We start from the raw sequence: 23,251 nt of genomic DNA, 5'->3' as shown, positions 1-23,251 counted from the left end.
TCCTTATTGAAATAAGCTACCTACTTAAGCCTGTTAAGCTTAAGAAGTTTCGAGAAATTGGGACAAGATCGATAACGCACGAAACGATGCTTAAAGATGATGATTGACTGAAAACAAGGTTCAATTAAATTTCATCTTACTTTGCGATTAACAGTGTTTGTCAAATGTTTAACAAGTTTTCAAAATTTGGAGTATCCTGATACCAAAGAAATAAAGAATAGAACAATTAACAAATAGTAGTTGTCTTAATAAACCATCGTATTTCAGGTTGTCAGTGCTTTAGAAAGTTTAATACGTAATAAAGTATCATGTTCCGTACAGTCATTATAAATACTTTTTGATTTCATGAATGACTTCCGACTCAATATTTAAATCATTAAACAAAATCAATCCAATACATGTCAGTTTCTAAGTGTTTTTAATCCCATTGGAAAACTTGACTTTAAATACAAATAACAACAACAACATATTTCTAAATCAAATTTCAGAAAAAAAAGATACCGAACACATTTCAAAAATCCAAAAAATTAAAAACAGTGATAAGAAGATTTTTAAAGTGTTCCATACAGACATTAAGTAAAATGTAGCCACATCTCCTGGTGCCCATTTTATTTGTTTAAATCAACATGAAGTGAAATAATTTGATACAGGGTAACCTTAGCAACATTTTGTGAACGTTTGTTAATATCAAGCTAGCGGTTTGTGCGGAGGAGATTTTCAGTGTTTCCTTTCGGTTGCCAAATATGAGCTGATAAAAGCCTACAACATAGAAATGTATCTGAAATATACCACTTATACCTTTCATAAATTAATTTATTTTCAAAAAAAAATCCTATTATTAAAAAATGAAATTATGGCAAATACTAAAGGGCATATGTTTAATTGGAAATATAAGTTCAACCATGTACGTTATTACTTTATTTTGGATTGTTGGAATAGGGGTTAGGTTTTGCACTCACATTAAACAATATTCTGTTGAATCATCATGTTTTCGATGATCTTCATTTTGACCCGACGGAACCATTCGACCTTGATTTCCAAACTGACAAAACGAAACGAACTGAACATTCCATTTGTTTTCAAGCAAGCAAATGCAAAATCATTTATCAATGCTAACAAATTTCCAACCGTTCAAATTTGCCAGGTATGATCATTGGACTAAAATACAAACCTGATAACTGTGTAGAATTGTTTTTTTGTATTTAGAACAAACAAAACACGTTTAAGGTATAAAGTAAAATAGTTACTTCGGACCTCATGCTATATGGACTATACGCAAGCAACTCGAAGTGAAACAACCCCGCACAAACGTTAGCAATTAATGTGTGTCCCTACATCGTATACATACATATTAATCTTAATAATTGTTCATTATTTTGTCCAGTTGTGTAGATAGTGTGATGTTTTTGTTTACAGAAATGCGCGTATTTGCTGATATTGCCAGTAGACTGAAACTGATAACAATAACTTAAATATTTGTATTAAAGACATACCTCCAAATCAGGCGGGTACTGTCCCTTCTTACCTCGACCCTTTGGCGATTGTTTTATGGAAACGGAAGTTGACGCGTTCATTTTGCTCCTTTAGTAATCCCCATACAAGTTTGTTCTTTTGCAATGGTCAATTAGATAAAGTCTACATAAACGTTGACTGAGATAAAAACACTTTAAGTATATGCTCAAGAATACAGACTTTCCACAAAAAGTATAAAGTTTAGAATAATCGTGTGTGAATTCAATATATGTTATCTGACAGTATTTATCTTTTCAGATATTTAAACAAATGCCCATTGACCGTTTACTGCTTAATACATGTTATATTCAAAGATAATTCCACAGTCTCATTTCTTATGGCAGCTCGGTTATGAACATATTTAACCGTATGCTTATTATTTAGCAATCTACGACACTAGCGTAGAACACTTTTTTCCTCGTTTGCTTTTATTCCAGTGCAGCGGCAAGATACAGTGTAAGTCAATGACTATCATCCCGCCTGTGTTTCTGCTATTTCCGATATGGAAAGCACCTATTATTGACAAAACGTTTGGTCTTCAAAGCGAATCCGTTTGTTGGAATTGTTCAATCGAAGAGCATTTTGTTTTAAGCGGGTGGTCGCGTCCGCATATTGACTCTGTATTGAATTGATGGCATCCATTGATATTTCTAAATGAATTTAACTAAGAGTGTTATTATTTCAAATGAGTGGAGCATTGTCAATGTAGAATAATAACATATTTATCCGACTATGGCTTTTTTTCCAAATGATAAATTATTACGACTATCAATAACTTTTAAAGAACATTATTCACTCGCATATTGTCATCATTCAATACGTTAACCGGTTTGTATGGCAGTCAATCAAAGTTATGAGACAGTACTCGTAAATAGCTAAATTAATCACCAACATCACGTTTTTTGGTTTTGTTTCAAAATTCTCTAACATTGCAATGCATACAGACTCAAAGTAGAGTTGTATTACATTTGCCGATGTTGACGTAGGAATGATGACATACATAAGCTTTGGTGTTTCCAAAAATGTAAAATATAACTCGAGTTGCCGCTTGATATTTATCATTCTTGAATGCGGCAGTATACAATTATCAAATGGTGCTGGAAACATAATGAACGTAAGAAAATCACACAAATTATTCTGATAAGTAAAGTGAGCTTAATATAATCCTGTCATGAGGGACTTAAACCTGGTCTAGAAATTTGGCATTGGCTCAGACGTTTACATTCACCTGTGTGTAAGACACGTTTAAAAACATCTAAATGAACAAAGAAAGCTACATGTCGGGCTATTATCAACAATCAATTATTATGTTCAATGTCCCTAACTCGCTATTATTAAAACAAAGGCCGCCGTATATTGTACGATAAAAATATGAACAGCTTAATATGAAACTGCATTAAAATGTACGTAACATGAAACGTATAGTTAAACAAATTTCTATGTCAATGCATTTTTAATGAAGTTGAATCAGATATACACAGATTTGTCAGGTGTGGCAGATGTACGGTAGATGAAATTTGGCTCAAACAGTTAAAAACCTTTTGTTGTAGTTTAATGCCCATCAAATATCAAATACGTTTAACACGTAAGACCTTAGATGTGTCATTCATTTATTTCTGTGATTAAACATGTTTACTGGCGTAGAGGATGTTGAAGATATGTTCAAAGTGATAACAATTTATACATACGGCATTTCTGATTCTATAAGATGTTATATGAAACAAATCAAAACTCGCATCAATTATAAACCAAATAATTTAAGATACAGAATTCTGCAAAATTGCAGTTCCAAATAAGCTTATCGAATTTCCGGTTAACTTCTAAATATATTTCGTAATGAGAAATATTTCCGAGTAAGAAGACAAAATCAAGGGAGCAAATTACAGTGCAATCGATCTAAATCTCTTAAAACACAAAGTCTTTGATTTTTTCCGAAATTCATTGTTATCAAACGATGAAACATAAAGAGGATGAAAGTACTGTGGAAATTATTTAATTCTTTAACAAGCTTTTAATAAGCATTCTCATAAATAGATATGTTTCGATCGTGCTGGATTTCCGAACAGCGCGAAATCATTCCGTCCTGTTGGAACAATGCACAGTTTTGCATCCGGAGATTGCTATCAATAAATGGCTATTTTACAAAAGTTGCAGAGTGATTCTTGTAATCTGTTCTAGATTTCTTTGAATTTAGATTGAGATTCCAGCAATTCAATTACTCACCCTGGTAGCATTTCAAACCCGTGGGAAAACATGCCGGGTTAAAGTGTTAACATTACAGTGTTTTAAAACAGAGTAATAATGGATCTGTTCTTTACGAAGTTTATAGCTTTTATTTATTCTGAGCTATGCTACAATAAATTCAGAAGGGTAGGGTCAGAACGTTTTATTTGGCCTATTCATGTGTAAATTAAAAATCAAAATCTTTCATTATCAAGTTGGTCCGTTTAACTTTGTTCTACACGAAAAATCTACCAGAAGACCAGGTTTGTGCTTTTGTTCAATGTTTCTTGTTTTTAATGTTTCTGTTTTTGTCTTCTATGTCTTTGGCGTCTACCCTGTGACTTTAAACGGGGTTAATGTTTAATTTTCTTTCTATTGAGCTTGTTTCTGTTGTGCTTCAATTAGATGTATAGGCTTTCTTATATATATATATATATACGAAATGTGAGTACATTTCTGGTGATTTACCAGTCTACTCAACGATGAGACGTCGGGCTGAATGCTTCCGTTGGGAAATATAAACACCGTTTAAATCGTGCATGCTTCCTTTAGTGTGCCAATTTTGCACTGAAGCCTTTTAAATAATTGATAATCCTGTCAAGGAATACTTCACCGTGTTGCTTTTTACTTCGTTTTCTTCACACTGTAGTACCAACGCTAAACTTGATTTCAAAACGATAAAAAAAACTGCATGTTATGGTTACACAATTAAAAAAAATATTGATAAAGGATAACAAGTTCATGTTTTACACGAATAAGCTATGCCTGCCTTAATATAAAGTAGTTGTTATTATCAATAACTATCAGGTAAATTGTATTTAAAAGTTAATGTGGTAACATTAACTATGCATTCAATATACTTTGTAGAAATTATAAATATTTCACACCAAATATATATGAATCATAACACGATATGTTTTCAGTCAAAAGATGTTTGGAAGATATTTTTTTTTGTTTTCTAAATCAATTTAGATACGATCTAGAATGTACATTATTAAGAAGCTTTTAACTTATTCAATAAAAATAAAATAGAATTATCCGTGTAACTGTAAGCAACAGATTGTAACGATAGTGCTTACACATTAATTCCAGAGTTTTATATGCATTCAATTGATTTCATTTTACCGAGTATACGTAACAAAATATTTTCGGAGGGACAGCTCCACGATCGATGGTGAAAATCAATAATCGCAAATCTTAATTCTCGGTATGACACACACATTATATCTCGATACGAATTGGTCGTTCACAAGCATAAGTCTTCTCAGTTCTAAATGGATCATTGAACATTGTTTATATTTTAATGGAACTTCTTCAACGCTTTATATTTTAAAATACCTAGGGAAAAGCGGTCCTAATTATAGGGTATATGCCTTAAAAATTGAGACATTTTAATTTTTTAACTGGTTTAAAGGTGTTGTTTTTCCGAGTCTCATCCAAACTCAACAACCAAACCGGTTTCATCCGCTTCAGTAGGTTTGACGGGCTCTTGCAAATACATTGATTGGTAGAAGGAAACACATCTTCACACAAATTATTCTAGTATACATTTACCATGTAAAAACGTTTCCTACATCAAATCATGAGGTCAGTTCCTATTTCATTTAAAATAATATCCTTATCAAAATATCATACTTTTGGTGATCACAATTTTGACCCGACGGCAACATTTGCGAGCTGCAAGCAACTAACAAAACTTAACAAACCGAATATTTTCTTCTTCGGGCAAGCTGGTATAAAAACATTTCTCACTACAAACGTATTTTACTATCATTCAAACGTGTCCGGAATAACGCCTGATAACAGACAAAAGAAAAGAAAACAACTTTTCAATTTGAACGATTTGTTTTGATACAGATAGCTTAAGCTTTTGTTAAGTTTACATATGGCGTCTTATTTATCTATACTCACTCATAGGGGAATTGCGAACATTCTTAATGTGCCAAATGTTCCAACACTAAAGTAATTAAAAGAGACATTGATAGAGTTATATTTATATTTCCATAACACTTGATTTATCTCTTATAGCTGTTTTGTGCCGGTTATAGACGCAATATAATATGCGATAATATAGCAGTACATCGGAAGAAGGTATTATAATACCTCAAACGTAAATGTAGGTGACAATGAGTCGAGAAATAATGGTTTGTAATGATTTAATAGGCAACAGTCAATCAATCAGATGCATTGAAACGTATACATTATATTGAGGAAATTCAAATAAATTAAATTATGTGCTCGCTTCAATATAATTTATCAGAGCCAAGTAATTCGTGGACACTGTTTCGATGCGAAGCCAACGTGCCCAAGTCGATTAATATATAAGATGATGATATTATACTCTAACATTGTCGTACCTTCATTGTAAGTCTCTTCTTGGCGATATATAGTATATGGAGCGAGCAGTGTTCATGTATTAGAATTTAATCAAAAATATTCCTCCACTTACTGTCGCTCCCTTGAAAGAGTAATACATAATTGTATAATCTCGTTATATGCATAAATGTTTGATTCAATTTGCCAGCAGTGAATAATAACAAGGCGACAGTCACTTCCCCAGACACCATATTACCAGATCATCAACTTGCATTGTTTTTCCCAATGTTTAATCAAATCTGACTTTAATCGGAGTTAATTCAAATTGGAATTTTTGATTTGAATGTCTCTGTGTATTGATATTGCACTGGACCTTAAATCATAATGAATAATACACGCAGCAATTATTTGGTTTAACTGTCAGTTGAAATTATGTTGTGTGTGTTTGTAAAGTTGAGTGTCCAATGAGGGTCAATTGGGTACTTCTATGCTATTTTGCATCGCAAATAACCTCAGACATACAATTTACAAAGTCAGAAAACTAAACGCTTTTTTAGCACCTGGACAACCGAGGTCATGGCGTCGTCTGCTTTTCAAAGTGGTGTCTAGCCTTTATGTTAATTAGTATACTCGAATATGTTTGCTGGTTGGAATCAATCTGTATTTTACATACATAAATAAATGGCACCAAACCTAATACCTTAATCTAATTCTTAAGAACACTATACACTCTAGTGATCATATATTGAACAAAGCGTTTTACTAAAGCACTGTTTAGGGTAATCCTTTTGTTCCCTCGTATAGCAGTATTTTAGTGCAAGCGCATTGCATCTTTAAATCATATGCACTTAAGGCAAGTGTTTACGTCTTCGAGGAAAATCATAATGAAGTAACATTGGTTTAATCTGAAATATTCTGAAAGAACACAGTATTCTTTTGGGTTATTTATGACCAAATTATCTTAGTTCACTTAATATCTACCTTGGGCAATCAAGACTAGAAAATTCTTTTTTATGTTTCCTATACTGATCGCGGTGTATTAAAGTGTAAGCAGACATATGCCTATTTAAACGACAGCTTGACATATGTATAAGTGTAGATTTCATTGACCGTAAAATGTTGAGATATTTCTATTCAAAGATATTTCTTCTTCAAGTAGATGGTGGCAAATTCAAATAAATTGTGTGTCGTTTAATTTAATTTTAATATATTGGAACACAGACTCTTTTATTGCAGTACGCGTTCATTTCTTAAAGTTTTGGTAGGGATTTGTTTGGTTCTAAGTTTTCGCACTAAACACTCATGAATTATTGACTTTCCTGAACCAAAGTATGTCATGTTGGAAACGCTATTTTGAAAGATTGTTGAAACTGAGGTATTCCACTTATTGTAACCAATAACAAACACTTACCGAGATATACTCAATTTAAAACTGTTTTGTACCATTTTAGCCTAAAATAGGCAAAACAAAACATTTTTTGAACGTTTTAAATGGTAATTTCCAGCTTAGCTCGAATTTGAACCTTCGATGTTATTTTATAACTGAAACAAGGATTTTGTTTACATTTTCCCAGCACATATTTCGATGTCTGAGCATATATAACTTTAACAAGCCCATTTAAAGAAAAATAAACATACGCCTTAGGCACATAATTAAATTGTGCTTAGCATAATTAAAGTATGTACTCATCTTGGATACTTTTTATAACTATTTTATGAGCCCAATTAATGCATTGCAAAATACTGATATTTTTTTAAATTGTCATTTTCGGGTTCAAAATGTTCAAAATCTGCAATCAGTCATCACGCTCAAAGCCAATTATATGTTTGATAATTAAGTACTTCTCTTTTTTGCCAAATCTCTATATAAATAAGGTGTATATAAATTTCGATTTTATCAAACATCGTCTTCCCACATCTAAGAATTGTAGAATAAATGTCGTACCGCATCTCTAAAGGGTAGACAACCAAAAGTTCAAAATGAATATCCTATTTATAATTCATCACCGTGTAACGTTTGATATATATCTTTCACTTACATATTCCCGTTAGATCAGTTGTTAAAATTGAATCGTCATGATGTTTCCAGAACGAAACTCTTGGGAGTTGTGCAAAAATGGAATTATTACATTGTCTTCAGTGTTGTTATATAAGATAATATGAGACTTGACCTTTCGACTTTTGAGTGTTTGAAACTACGTGACAGTAACCAAAAAAGTTGTGGATAGCAGGATTGAAACTGTTCGATTCAATTGTTATAATTCCAGCATAAAAAGAGTCACAACACCTTTACTTTAATCGTTTGTTATTTGATCGACCAGACGTAAGGATCCCTCGGGAGCTATAAGAAATCAAACAAGATGAATTATTTATCAATCTTCAAATGGTTGAACTTAAAATGAATTTAAAATGAACGAACGCGTTTTAATTATTTATGTTTTATTTTTTGTAACAAGTACTGAGTGAATAATGATTGTAACAAACTACATTAAATTTAAATGTAAGCCTGTGTTTTAAACACTGCTGTTTGCAATGTGTGTTTTGCAGTTGCGCGTGTGCCTTTATACGCGTGTGCCTTTATAAAACTTGAGATAAAAGGTATTTAATGGTTCACACCTAAGACAAACACATGAGTATAAATGATCAATCTTTAAGACAGGGAGCTTTAACTGATTGATTTTTATATTGATGTGGTTATTTTTATACACACGTTTGATAAAAAACCCGATGAACTTTGTAATAGTGTACCCTTACCAACTGGCTGATATGATTTTGAACAGCAAATATATAATATAACACTATATATCCAACTTTCATTCAAAGGAATAGTCTTAAAGTACCTGTGTACATATAAGCAATGTGCACATAGCCACAGCTGACCCCACTCAAATTTCTTTTTTTTAAATGTTCGACCAACTTACTTCATTGTTTGCGTTACGTCCAAATGACAAGTTAGGGGCTAACCTTTGAAGCAGTTTTGTTCAATATCGATTACGTCTGAACAATGATTCAAGGTATTGAATGGACTAAAATAATTATATTCCTACCGGATCAAATGAAATTGTTTTGTTCAGATGAGTAGTGCTGTATTCAATTTTCGGCAATAGTTTTTTTAAGGGAAGTTAAATAGTGTGTATCAAATGTCAAGTTATTTTTGTACTTGGTTACCAGAATTTACGCGTCACTCGCAAATTGCAACTATGTTGTACTTTTATTAGTTTGTATGAAATATAGTTTCGACTAGTGTTTATTAAATGTCTAACAAGTTTTCAAGATAGAAGTATCCAGACACCAAAGAAACAAACAATAGAATAATAAACAAATAGTAGCTGTCTCGGTTTTGCATCAAACATGCTTTAGGTTATCAGTGCTAAAGAAAGTTTTACACGTATAAAGCATCATATCCCGAACGTTATAAAATTAATACTGATTTTAATCTTTTTTTCATTTCATGAATGACGTCCGACAAAGTTATCATTATTCCACGTTTAATCAATCTAAAACACACTGCTGTTTTAGGTCTGGTTTGGTCATTTCTTTGGTATGAAAAGCTTGTTTCTTACAGTTAAATATACAGTATATATCTCTTATGGAAGATAAAATATAATTGACAATTATCACTCTGTGCAAACACGGAGGGGAATGGGTTATCCTGATTGGTGTTCACATTTTCCGACAAAAACACTACCAAATTATAAGATGAAGTGCAATTCTGAGAACCGCCATCAATCTTTAAACAGAAAGAATAAGGAAGTGGTGAGGACATGCGGAGTAATTAATCTGCTAGAAACGAGACAAACATTTTAATGAGAAGACACAAAAGCGATTAATTAATTGTGGTCTTTCGTTATTGTCTTATTCATTTTATGAAATCATCCCAGGAAAAAGACGGTGCCAAAATCGTCGATGATAGTTCAACACCCAACGACGTATTTCCTTACACGAGTTAATATGCTAAGGGCTACGTGTCATGGATGGCGTTAAAGAAACAATCTGACATTTATATGTGCTGGCATATATTCCATTATGTCATTAAATTTGACGATTATGCTGTATAGATTCAATGACAAGTCCAGTAGCCTATAGGGAAATAAAAACCTTCAGCACTGAAATATAAATGCAGTCAACCGCTCAAGCGTATTCACGTATTTAAATCGTTTTTTGTTTGAAAGTAGATACTCATTTATGTTTCTAGTAGTTGTGTTTTCATGTAGGCAGTTGCAGGAATTAAATGTACACTTTACACAGGTATAGATTGATAGAAGGATATAATACAATACACCAACTCATTTAAAATAAATCCACCAGGTGAAAGCGTCCCCGTTCATAAAATTATATACTGATTAATGATCATGTTTTTGATGTTTTTACTGTGACTCGACGGCACCATATGACCTTGATTTTCGAATAGACACAACTAAACAAACCAAGCATTTCGTTTTCTTCAGGCAAACAAATACAAAATCATTTATGAATGCAAACATATTCTCCAACTGTTCAAACTGGTCTTGAATGACGCTTGGTGTATCGGCAAAATATTACATTTAATTTGAACCTTTTATTAAATACTTCTTAAAAAATATATGTAATACACAAACACTCAAATTTATATTTAAAAAAAGTACAATATTTTGTAGCTCAACTTATATGTATTTGCTGATATTGTCAGTAAATTAAAACTAATAAAACAACTCAAATAATTATGTTATGGACATACCTCTAAATCAGGCGGGTACTGTCCTTTTTTACCCTTTGGCGATTGTTTTATGGAAACGGAAGTTGACGCGTTCATTTTGTTCCTTTAGTAATTCCCATAGAAGTTTGTTCTTTTGCAACGGTCGATCAGATAAAGTCTACCTAAACGTAGATTGAGATATAAACACTTTAAGTCTACGCTAAAGAATACTTTGTATCCAGATAAAGTATACAGTTTACAATCATCGTGTGCATTCAATATACGTTATCTGACAAACAGTGTTTTGTAAAACAAATAAGACTGTAGCTTTTTAGATATTTAAAAAAAATGACCAGTCACCTTTATCTGCTAAATACTTGTTATATCCTTACAGCAACACCAACGCATATTTTAATAATATCCAAAGATAATTCCACAGTATCATTTCTTATGACAGCTCCGTTATTAATATGTTTAACCGTTTGTTTATTATTTAGCGATCAACGACATTAGCGTAGAACAGTTTCCTCGTTTGCTTATGTTCTAGTTCAGTGGCAGAATACGGTGAAAGTCAATGACTATCATCCCGCCCGTGTTTCTGCGATTTCCGATACGGGAAGCACCTATCATTGACACAACGTTTGGTCTTTAGAGCAAATCCGTTCGTTGGAATTGTTCAATCGAAGATCATTTGGTTTTTAGCGGGTAAGCGCGTCCGGTATTGACTCTGTATTGAATTAATGGAATCCATTGATATTTCTAAATGAATTTAACTAATTTTGTTGTTATTCCAAATGAGTGGGGCTTTGTCAATCAAGAATAATGACATTTTTATCCGATTATGTTTTTTTTTTCAAATAATAAATTATTACGGTTACTAATAAATTCTCGAGGGCGTTAATATCGCAGTCGATCCCACATATTGTCATCATTCAAAACGTTAACCGTATTGTATGGCAGTTAATCAAAGTTATGAGACAGAACTCGTTAATTGCGAACGTAATCACCAAAATTTATCAACGCGGCAATGAATACAGAATCGAAGTAAAGTCGTATTGCATTTTTCGATATTAACATAAGAATGACGACAAACATAAGCTTTGAAGTTTCCAAAAATATACCTTATTACTCAAGTTGCGGTTTAATATTTTTCAACGCTGCAGTAAACATTTATTAAATGATGCTGAGTCACCGTATCTTATCAACGTCGCATTCACTTGTAGTCAAAAACACACAAAATAGTATTCCCGAAAAAGTATCAATCCAAACCTTGTCCAAAGGGACAGTGCGTGGAGAGTAACACGACAAACCTTGTTACTAGCTTGTCGCGTAGCCAATGGTCGGATGTCTGATTAATTAGACGTGGTGGCTGCGTCTTGTATGCACATAGTGTATATAAATCCACATGCGTTGGGTTAAAAAGAGTAAATGTTTAAGATTGTTAGATACATTAAGTTTATACTTCTATTAGCACACTGGGCCCAAATTCTCGAAACCGTGACTTACAAGCTTAACGAATGTTATATAATTAGATAAAATAGCTTCTCGAGGTTATCATAATAATTATTTCCTTTAAATATATTAATAGTTCTCAACAGAAGAATATTACGCCAACTTTACTTTTAATTAGTAGACAATCATAGTGAGTTTGTCTTTATCCTGTTACGGGGGTCTTTTTCGAGAAATTTGACCCTGTTTCAGAAGTTTATATTCACATGTGTTGTAAGCCAGGTTTAAAAACATAATAATGACCAAAGAAGGTTACATTGAGGGTAAATATCAAAATTGATTATGATTAATGTCTCTTAATGACTATTTCTAAAGCAATGGCCGCCGTACATCGTACAATACAGACTGCATTAAAATGTTCGTTTCCGCTACAAACATATCGATGCAATTTTATTGAAGTTCAGTCAGTTATACACACATTTGTCGCGTACGGTAGATACACAGTAGGTACCATTCGGCTATGACAGTAAACATTTGTTTATTGTACTATAATACCCATTTATACACAAAACTGTCAAACACGTAAGACCTTGTGCCTCTAAAAGAGTCTACGTTACAAGTCCGGCTCTTTGGATTGTCCCTGTAATTTCCATTTTACACATTAATTTGACTATGATAATGACGAAAATGAACCATTAATGGTACCTTTATAAACCTGGATGCTTCACCCCTTGCCGAAGGGGAAAGTAACAACGAAAATGGCGGGGATTAGAGCAATAGGTATTCGTAATATGACGTTACAACGTTTAAGTGTTTCAAACAAAGAGATATAATGTCTATAATTGTTTCATTAAACTGTTAAAGGTTCGTGAAATTAAGTTCGCAACATCGTTCCTTCTTTGAATGTCAGTCTAACTCAAATTTACCAGAACAACGACCAGACGTGGGGGGTTCCATCGGAGATGTTTAATTTATCAATGCATTAATGTTTGAGATTAAACATGTGTACAAGCGTAAAAATGAAATATTTCAAGTGGTTACCATTTAAACGTATGGCTTTTCTTAATTGATAAAATGTTATTTAAAATCTTTTGGATAAAGACAATTATAAGAAAGCAGTTCCTTTAATAATTAGGTTTCTAACTTCAATAGTATATGTAATGAGAAAGATTTCCGAGTTAGTCTATTATTTAAGAAAATCAAATCAAGATAGCAAATAACGATCTTAATCTCTTTAAACGTAAAAGTTTTGTTTTCTCTCCGGATCACTTGGTTAGCAAATGATGAAATACGAAGAGGATGAAAGAGATGTGTTAATTATTTAATTCTTAAACAATCTTTGATTCAGTATTTTGATAAACAGAACTTGATTTTCGAATAACGCCCAGTAATACCCTATACTCTAAGAACAATGAAGAGTCTTGCATCCGGAGATTGCTATCAATAAATGACTATTTCACAAGACCTGTTCTGACACAGTTTTTGGAAATTTAATAAAATAACGTCTTCAGCTGGTATTTTCTTGTCAAAAGAAGAAAATTGTAGACCGCCTAATCTGGAAATTACAAGGAACAGCAATTATCCACTATAAATCAACATGCAATGAAAATGTTAAGTTAATTTACAGAAACTCTTTTCTGCACTACAAATGTTTGTTTTAACACAAGGGACTCGCAAAGTAAACTTAAATAAATGTATTTATGGATAATATGTTTGTGTTGAACAATTTCGCAAAAGATTGTGTGACATCTTAAAACAAGAAAGTTTACAAAATCCAGTTTAAAATCCCTATTTCAACTCGAACTTAAAACGAATGTGAGTTTATAGGCAATGAATACACTATTTAATATGTCATGTTAAATAATATTTTATCATTTTCCTAGCACAGAATTTCATAATCTATTGTTTCTTCTCAGTCTCTGACCTAGATATTTTTGAATTGAGATTGAGATTCCAGAAAACCAATTACAATCCCTGGTAGCGTTGCAAACCCGTGGGAAAACAAGCCTGGCTTAAGTGTAAACGTTACAATATAAGAGCTAAAACGGAATTATAATGGATCCGTACTTTCACTTTACGACCTTTGTTAATTCAGATCATGTCTACAATAATTGCCAAATGTAGGGGTAGAACGTTTAATTTGTTTTATATATCTGTAAATTAAAAGTTCTTCTGAGGAAACTTTCGCAACATCTTTCCTTAACTCCTTTGTCTGTTTAACTTTGTTCTACACAAAAAAATCGAGGAGAAGAAATTTCTATGGAAGCAGTAGTAAACCAAACAAAGTTTTAATTTATCAATGTTTTATTCTAATGTTTTAAAATTTTATACGTTAAGATTTTAAGTATATTTCAAGCAAAGGAATTCGCCTCTCGGCATTCAATAAGTTCTATACTCAATATATACTCAATCGTTAAGAATGGCATCTTTACATTATAACAGATATGCTATCATACTTTGGATCCAGGCCTGCTTTAAACGGGCTATAATCTAAGATGGATTTATTTGTAATATCTTAATGACTTAGAAGGAATACCTTCCATCGCTCACTTTGCTCGCGTCGATTTAAAAAACAACAACATATTTGCGAAATTTTCCTTTCGCAAGCATCATCATCAGCATCACCTTTTAGATCTTCGACATGGGCTTGTCACAGGCGCATTAATAATACGAAAATGTTAGTACATTTCTTGTAATTTACCATAATATCTACTCAATGATGAGACGGTGGGCTGAATGTTTTTCCGTAGGGAAATTAATACACGGTTTATGCTTCCTTTAGTGTGCCAATTGTGCACTGAAGTAATTTAAATGATTGATGTTCTTGTCAAAAGGTCTTGTTGCGTTTTGTGTATAACTTCATTTTCTTCACACTAGAAATCTGTAATACCAACGCTTAACTTGATTTGAAAACGATAAAAAAAACTAATTGTATGTCATGGATACACATTTTTAAGACATACTAATAAAAGATAACTAGTTCATGTTTTACACAAATGAGCTAAAATATTATTACGGTAACATTAAATATAGATTCAATATACGAGAAAATCTGAAATAATTATAACACACCAAATATGAATCATAACACGATATTTTTGCAGTCAAAACGATGTTTGGAAGACATTATTGTTATTAAAAAAAATTAAACACGATCTTGAATAAACATGATTGATTAGCTCTCAATAGATAAGAATAAAATAAAAACCAAAGTATCCACGTTACTGTTAGTTACTGATAGTAATGATAGTGCTAACACATTAACAATATATTTACGGAGGAAAAGTTCCATGATCAATGGTGTATATCAATAATCGCAAACAAAAATTATCGGTATCCCAGTAATATATATCACGATACGAATTGGTCTTTCACAAGCAAAAGTCACCTGTAAGAATCGGCCTTCTAAAACCATAAGTCCTCTGTCTTCGAAAACAAGTACTCGATAATAATAAGCCGTTCACAAATACATGTCCTCGGGAAGAATCGACCTTCCACAACACATATATTCTATAACAATCGGTCTTCCACAAACATAAGTCCACGGTATTCCACAAATGTAATTCCTCTTCTACAAACATAAATATTTATTTTTTTATGAATAACAATAGAAACAAGCACTGTAGTCGAACGTTTAAACATACATCCCGTTTAATGGTTTTATCCGGTTCAGTAGGTTTTACGGGCTCTTGCAAGTACATTGATTGGTAGAAGGGAAAAACATATTTATAAAAATTATTCTAGTATACATTAACCATGTAAAAACGTTCCCTTACAGCAAATCATGAGATTTGATTCTATATCCTTTGAAATAATATGCTTATCAAAATATCATTTTTTTGGTGAATTTCATTTTGACTTGTCGGCACCATTTACGAGTGCAAGCAACTGACAAGAAAACAACGAACTTTCTCTTCTGCTTCTTCAGGCAAACTGGTACAAAAATATTTTTCAATCCAAACATATTCTCTAGCCGTTCTGACTTCTGTCAGAGTTCAAATTGGAGTTTAAGGTTTAGATCTCTCTGTGTATTGAAATCTCACGAGAACTTGAATTAAAATTTATCAGAAAAGTGGCAGTAATTTTGTTTAACTGTCAGTTCAATATATTATGTATGTGTTTGTTTGTAAATGTTGAATGTTCAGTGAGTGGCAATATTTACTTTCTATACATGGTCAAGTAGTTTTTGAATTACAAAACACACAGTTCTTTGGCGAATATAGTGGAAATTGTATTCCTTCGTCTGCAGATAGAGTTGGGATCTCTAATCATTGAAGTACTTATTACCTATTAAGTTATTATTTGTTTTATTATTAAGTTTCCTCAAGTTGATGCATACTTTGATAAGATTTACTTTAATTTAACGTTTTTCATTTTTTCAGGATTGTTGGGATAAGAGTGAGGTTTGTGCACGTAAACTCGTTTAAAGCCCAAGAATTTTACTGACCGTTCCAAGGCGGTACCTAACACTCCTTGACAAATACACCTAGTTTTTAAACATTAATAGTAAATTAAAGAAGTCCTATTTAAAACGGGATTAAGGCAAAAACGAGAAAACCAAATTTTTAGATACACCTGGAAATTTGATGACGTTCATTTTCGTTATTACTTTATTCAGGATTGTTGGGTGAGGCTGTGCGCACCAACTGGTTTAAACCCCATGTAAATTGACATTTTACCGACCGTACCAAGGCGGTAACTAACAATCCTTGATAAACATACCTATTTGTACATAGCATATATGAACTGTGCACATGTTTGGAGTTTTGTGCTGTTGTTGCCTGTTTCTTGTTTTAAATTTTTGTTTTAGTGTTCTATGTCTTTGGCGTTTACCTTGTGCCATTAAACGGGGTTTATGTTAAAAACTTTGGCTACTGAGCTTGTTTCTGTAGTTTTTAACATAAGCATTGCCTTTTTCTAAATTAATACATTAATATATCTTGGCTGCTTGGAAGTTCATTTTAGTTTATTTATAATATGAAACGGCACTAAACTTTATACCTTAATCTAACTCTTAAGACAATGATACACTCTCGTGATCACATATTTATCTCAATTTACTAAAGCACTCTTTCGGGTAATCCTTTCTTTGCTTCGTATAGCCATATAATAGTGCAAACATAATGCATAATTTAATCAATAAATCATATGCACTGAAGGCTTTTATGTACGAGCATCATAATGAAGATACAGTTTAAATCTGAAACATTCTGAAAGTACGCAGAAGCCTTTTGATTAATTTATGATCAAATTCTCTTATTTTCTTACTTAATGTTTCCCTTGGGCAATCAAGACTAGAAATTTCTATTTTATACTTCCTATACTGATCGCGTTTATTAAAGCGTAAGCAGACAAATGCCAATTTTAAACGATAGCTTGACATAGACTTTGTCGACCATATACTTAATGTTGAGATATATCTATTTAATTATATTTCTTTTCAGATACGTCGATTTTGAAATACGCACTTTAATTGATATTCACAATTCACATTTCATCATTATAAAATAAAAACTGTTGATTGCATCTTTTTATCATTTTGTTGAAATTTATAATACTACATGGCTATAGAAATTTAATTATAGTTAATATCCTGAACTATTTTCAAGAAATATTCTTTTTTGTATTAATAATTTGTTTTCACTGACAAACATTATTTGAAATATAAATATCGTTAATACATGAATTCGAAATAATAAGAATAGAATTTATGACTTTTTGGCTCGAACTGTATACACTTTTCTCAGAGATATTTAGAAATCATTAGACATACATTAAGGGCAAATGGATTTATTCATTGCCAACATCACTTAAACTGACACTCGTATTCAAAATGAAAACATACACATGTAAAACAAACATAAATTTTGATTGATAAGCTTTTAACTACTTACTTAATAATGCATTTATGGACAATATTATTTTCTGATAAAGATTTTGCAACTGCGCATTTTAATAGCTGAAAACTATATATTAAATGATTGGTGAGTGCTAAATGATTTACTGTGATCTACTATCGTCTCATAAGATAGATAGACCGTGTTTTCTGCACCTCTCTGTCAAATTAAACTCGGTATCCTTTATTAGAACGATTGTTTTCGACATTAATTTAATCTTTTTTGGTATATTAAAACAGTTGTATTAATTGTGGAAAATCTTAATTCGGAGTAAGAGTGCATCTTTAGAGATAAAGGAGAATAAAACGTTCATATATAATTTGTCATCCAAATCGCGAACTAAGGAAATGGTGGCAATTTAAAATATATTGTTATTGGTTTAATTCAATTATAAAATATTTGAACACAGACTCTTTTATTGCTGTACGTGTCAATTTTTAGTGTTGGTGGGGATTTGCTTGGTGTTAATATTTTACACTAAACACTCACGATTTATTGACTTTCTTGAACCAAATAACATCACTAAGTAGTCATCATTGCTTATGTTAATTTTTCAATAAGACAACGGGTATAATACATATTTCATGAGTTTTACACTGAAGCGTTATGACATACCAAATTCATTTTATGTTTAAAGAAAAGATCCAATTTCAAAAGCTACGAGGCAAAAAAACAATAATGTATACTTAATTTAATTTATTTGAGACGAATATAGCATGCAGTCGGGAAAACATTTTGACTATATGAAACTTATGAGCACTCATTCACATAGTTTTATATTGGCAATGCTACTTTGAAAGATTGTAAAAACTGAGTTGTTTCGACTTTTTGTTACCAATAACAAACAATAACCACAGTTTTGTAACATTTTAGCCTAAAAAACTGCGGCTTGATGCAAAATAAAGTATTTTTTTAAATCATTTTTACATATTGATAATCACAATGGCTCTAATTTCAAATTTCGGTGATGTTTTATAATTGAATATAGCAGATAGTTTACATTTCACCACAATAATTGTCAATGTCTGAGCCTATAAAACTTTAATAAGAAAAGAATACTATACGCCGTATGTTCATAAGTCATTTATGCTAAGCATGTCTATAGATATTTAATTATCTTTTGATACTATTTTAATATTATATGAGCTCCTCTAAAGCATTAAAAAAATGAACCTGAAAATAATTTTGAAAACTGGTATTTCGGGTTCAAAGGTTCAAAACCTATAACAGCCAGATGACACTAAGTATAGATTCAAATTGAAACACATTTTCTGCAATCTTATACAACTACCTATAGAAACACACGAAACAGTCACAAAGCTCAAAGCGTACTGTATGTTTTATTATAAATTACTTCACTGTCTTACCAAATAAGTTTTCTTAATAAATAAGGTGTTAATATATATCAATCGTTTTCTCGCATCTTAGCAATTGTACAATTATGGTGTTCCGTGTCTCTAATATGTTAACAACCTAAATAAATGCTCGATTCCAAATGATTATTCTTTTTATATTTCAATGCAGTGTTAGGTTTGATATATCTTTCACTTACATATTCCTATTTTATCAGTTGTTAAAATTGAATAGCACCATCATTTGTTTTCTTAATGATTCCTATAATCTCCAGGGAACCTCAAGTTGTGCTAATACAGAAATGTTACGATGTCTTCAGTCGTGTTAATTATAATGGGAGACTTGCCTTTTCGACCTTAAAGTGTTAAAGTTATGTGACAATTACTGAATAAAGTTTGGGATAGAAGGACTGAAACTGTTTGATTAAATTGCTAAATTTCCAAGAGAAAAATAGTCAAACCAGCTTGTTAGGTTAAAAGCTTCGCTAAGATAAAAGAGTCCCTCGGGAGCTGTGTGAATTCAAACAACATGATTAATTCATCAACCTTCAAGCGGTTAAACATTTTAAAAAATTGTAATGAACGCACGCATTATTAATTGATTTTTTAAATGATTGTAACAAATGGTGAGTGCATAATGATTCTAAAATAATTATATTACATTTGAATGTAAAACCTGATGTTTGCTTTGGGCGTTTTGCTGAAAACAAATTGGCTTCGGGGATTTATAAATGAGAACTATTTCTGAGTTAACCTTTAATTTAATTATGAAAATTAATGATAGACGATATTACACGAGGATCACTCTTTATCCTTTCAAGTTCCCTCCGGGGTACTAATTAACATACATATAAGACGGATGAAAATACTGTGTAAATTATCAATCATTTGGTGACATAAGAACATAATAAAATAAGAACATTTAGATGGAGCAGATGCTTGTCTTAAGAGCTAGAAATATGCATATATCATTCAAAACGTGATCCCCCTTTGCATATGTAAATGCTACAATACGTAGTCATTAAAGTGTTGAATTCGGACTCATAAGTATACTATCCTTTACTCGGGCAGACAGGAGGACGCATGTACACACGTTTAAGATGTCGCGTCCATTGCATCCACCGCGTACATCAATACTACAATAGAAACAGGAGGGACAAACCAAGTAAACAAATATCCAACGGATATTATGTTTTGGGACACATAGCTACGGCACAACATTATTATACAAAACGAGATAAACAACGTTGCAAAACTCAAATAAAACACCAGCATCGATATGTGTGCTTTTCTGATACAAACTTATTTATCCACCGTCCCAATAGTTTCCGTGGGAAGTACAATATGTTATGCATCGCTTTGGTTCTTTAAGTATGACACATTCGCTGCTTATTACGTCTTAATTGTTATTAACAAATGCTCTGTCGCAAAGCCCGTTCTGTTGTTTGTCTTAAGGTAAATATATAACAATGTAATGCTCTTTTAGGAACGCATGGATACATTTATAATAACCGCGTACTATAATAAAAATAAAAATATAAAAGATTTAAATGTTCCACATCTTAGACATAGTGTAGTGTTACCTAACCCATTGATCATGCCAAGGAAGAAGATTTCGATATGATTTCAAGCAGGAAATATGTACTATAGCGCTAAATCTCTAACACTCATTAAAAAGGAATATTCTTAAATAAGGTATGCACATAGAAGCGATGTACTCATTTACATAGTTGACCCCACTGAAATATTTTTTTGAAGATGTTCGACCAACGTGCAATATAATTTGCAGTTGAAAATAGCAAATTAGGGACTAACCTTTGAAGCAGAATTTTATTTAAGATCGATAACGTCAATATTTCAAGTTGATGAATGGACTGAAACAGTTATATTCTTAAAGGATCAAATCGAATTGCTTTTGTTCAGAAGAGTGAATCTAAATACATTAATTGGCAGTAGTATTTTAAGGGTAATATTCAGTTTTTTAAAAAAATGCGATTAATAGTCTGTATTAAATGTCTCAAATCCAGATACCAAAGAAACAAAGCATAGAAAAATAAATAAATAACATCTGTTTCGGTCTTGCATTGACGAGTTTCAGGTTATCAGTGCTGAAGAATGTTTTACACGTAAAAATCATCATATGCAGTAAGTTATAAATACTGATTTTGGTGACTTTTTTATTTTATGAATGACTTCCGACAAAATTATAATTCCATGCTTTAAATCAATCAAAATCCTGCTGTTGTGCAAGGTCTGTTTTTGTCCTTTTTTTGGTTAGAAAAAAGTGCTTAGAGAAGTATACAGTATAGATATCTCATGGAAAATCAAATATAATCGACAATTATCGCTCCGTGTAAACATGGAGGTGAATGGGTTATCCCGATTAGTGTTCACATTTGCAGACAAAAAACACTGCCAAATTATAAGATGAAGTGCAATACTGCGAACCGCCATACATCTTTAAACAGAAACAAGAAGGAAATGTGAGGACATTCGGAGAAATTAATTTGGCAGAAACGAGACAAACATTTTAATGAGAAGACACAACAGCGATTAATTAATTTTGGTACTTTGTTATTGTCTTGTTATTTTTATGAAATCATCCCTAGGAAAAGACGGTGCCAAAACATTCGATGATAGTTCAACACCAAACGATGGATTTTGTGTCTTACGTATTTCCTTATACAGGTTAATATTCTACGGGCTACATGTCACGAATGTCGTAAAATAATCGGTCTGACATTTACATGTGGTGGCATATATTCAATTATGTCGCTACATTTAACGATAATGCTCTATAGATTAAATGACAAGTCCAGTAGCCAATAAATACATAAAAACTAAAACGAAGTAGTATGTATATCTGTAAACCACCAATAACTTTCACGTATTTCAATCGTTTTTCTGAAATTAAATATGATTCCTGTGATTTGTGTTTGCATGTAGGTAGTTGCAGGAAATAAATGTACATTTTACATTTTGGCATATATTGATAAAAGAATATAATACAATACAGCAATTATATACAATAAATCCACAAGGTGAAAGCGTCCCCGTTCAGCATACTGATGAATCATCATATTTTCAATGATCTTCACTTTTACTCGACGGCACCATAAGACCTTGATTTCCGAATTAACAAAACTAAACTAACCAAGCATTTATTTTTATCCAAGCAAACAAATACAAAATTATTTATATAAATGCAAACATATTTCCAGTCCGTTCTAACTTGTCGTGAAAGAAGCTTGTTAGTAAATTGAAACTAATAAAACAATAACTCAAGGAGTTTTATTATAGACATACCTCCAAATCAGGCGGGTACTGTCCCTTTTTACCTCGACCCTTAGGCGATTGTTTTATAGAAACGGAAGTTGACGCGTTCATTTTGATCCTTTGGTAATCCCCGTAGAAGTTTGCTTTTTGCAATGTTCAATCTGGTTAGGTCTACCTAAACTTCGACTGATATGGTAACACTTGTCTTTTCTAAAGATACAGAATTTACACACAAAGTATACAATTTTCAATAATAGTTTGAATTCATTATACGTATTCTGACGAACAGTGTTATGTAAAACAGGTAATACAGTTTACATATAACTTGTAACATAACAGTTTTTCATTTTTTATGTTGACATGTGGTACCAATGATCAATACTGTCTATTCGAATTAAAGAATTCGCGTTTACTGCTTATTATTTTTTATCTCCGTTTAGCATCATCAACGCCTATTCTAGTTACATCTGAAGCTAATTTCCACAGCATAATTTCTCATGACAGCAACGTTATTAATATAATTAACCGTTTGTTTATTATTTAGCGAAATA

General features: G+C 31.9%; 1 protein-coding gene across 2 annotated transcripts in view; it reads right to left on the bottom strand.

Moving 5' to 3' along the window:
- The window catches only part of LOC128240613 (dipeptidyl peptidase 4-like), a 252,517-nt gene extending 229,542 nt beyond the window's left edge, over positions 1-22,975 (bottom strand). The window contains exon 1 of one of the 2 annotated variants that reach the window (XM_052957306.1): positions 22,731-22,975. In XM_052957306.1, the coding sequence (XP_052813266.1) occupies positions 22,731-22,811 (81 nt within the window). In that variant the 5' untranslated portion in view covers positions 22,812-22,975. Of the gene's footprint in view, positions 1-1,493; positions 1,596-22,730 lie in introns of those variants that run through there. The other variant, XM_052957305.1, reaches the window with a different exon arrangement.
- Positions 22,976-23,251: the final 276 nt, after the last annotated feature.

The sequence above is a fragment of the Mya arenaria genome, chromosome 7 (genome assembly GCF_026914265.1).
Source record: "Mya arenaria isolate MELC-2E11 chromosome 7, ASM2691426v1".
NCBI lineage: Eukaryota > Metazoa > Mollusca > Bivalvia > Myida > Myidae > Mya > Mya arenaria.
This window is presented reverse-complemented; position numbering and strand designations above follow the sequence as displayed.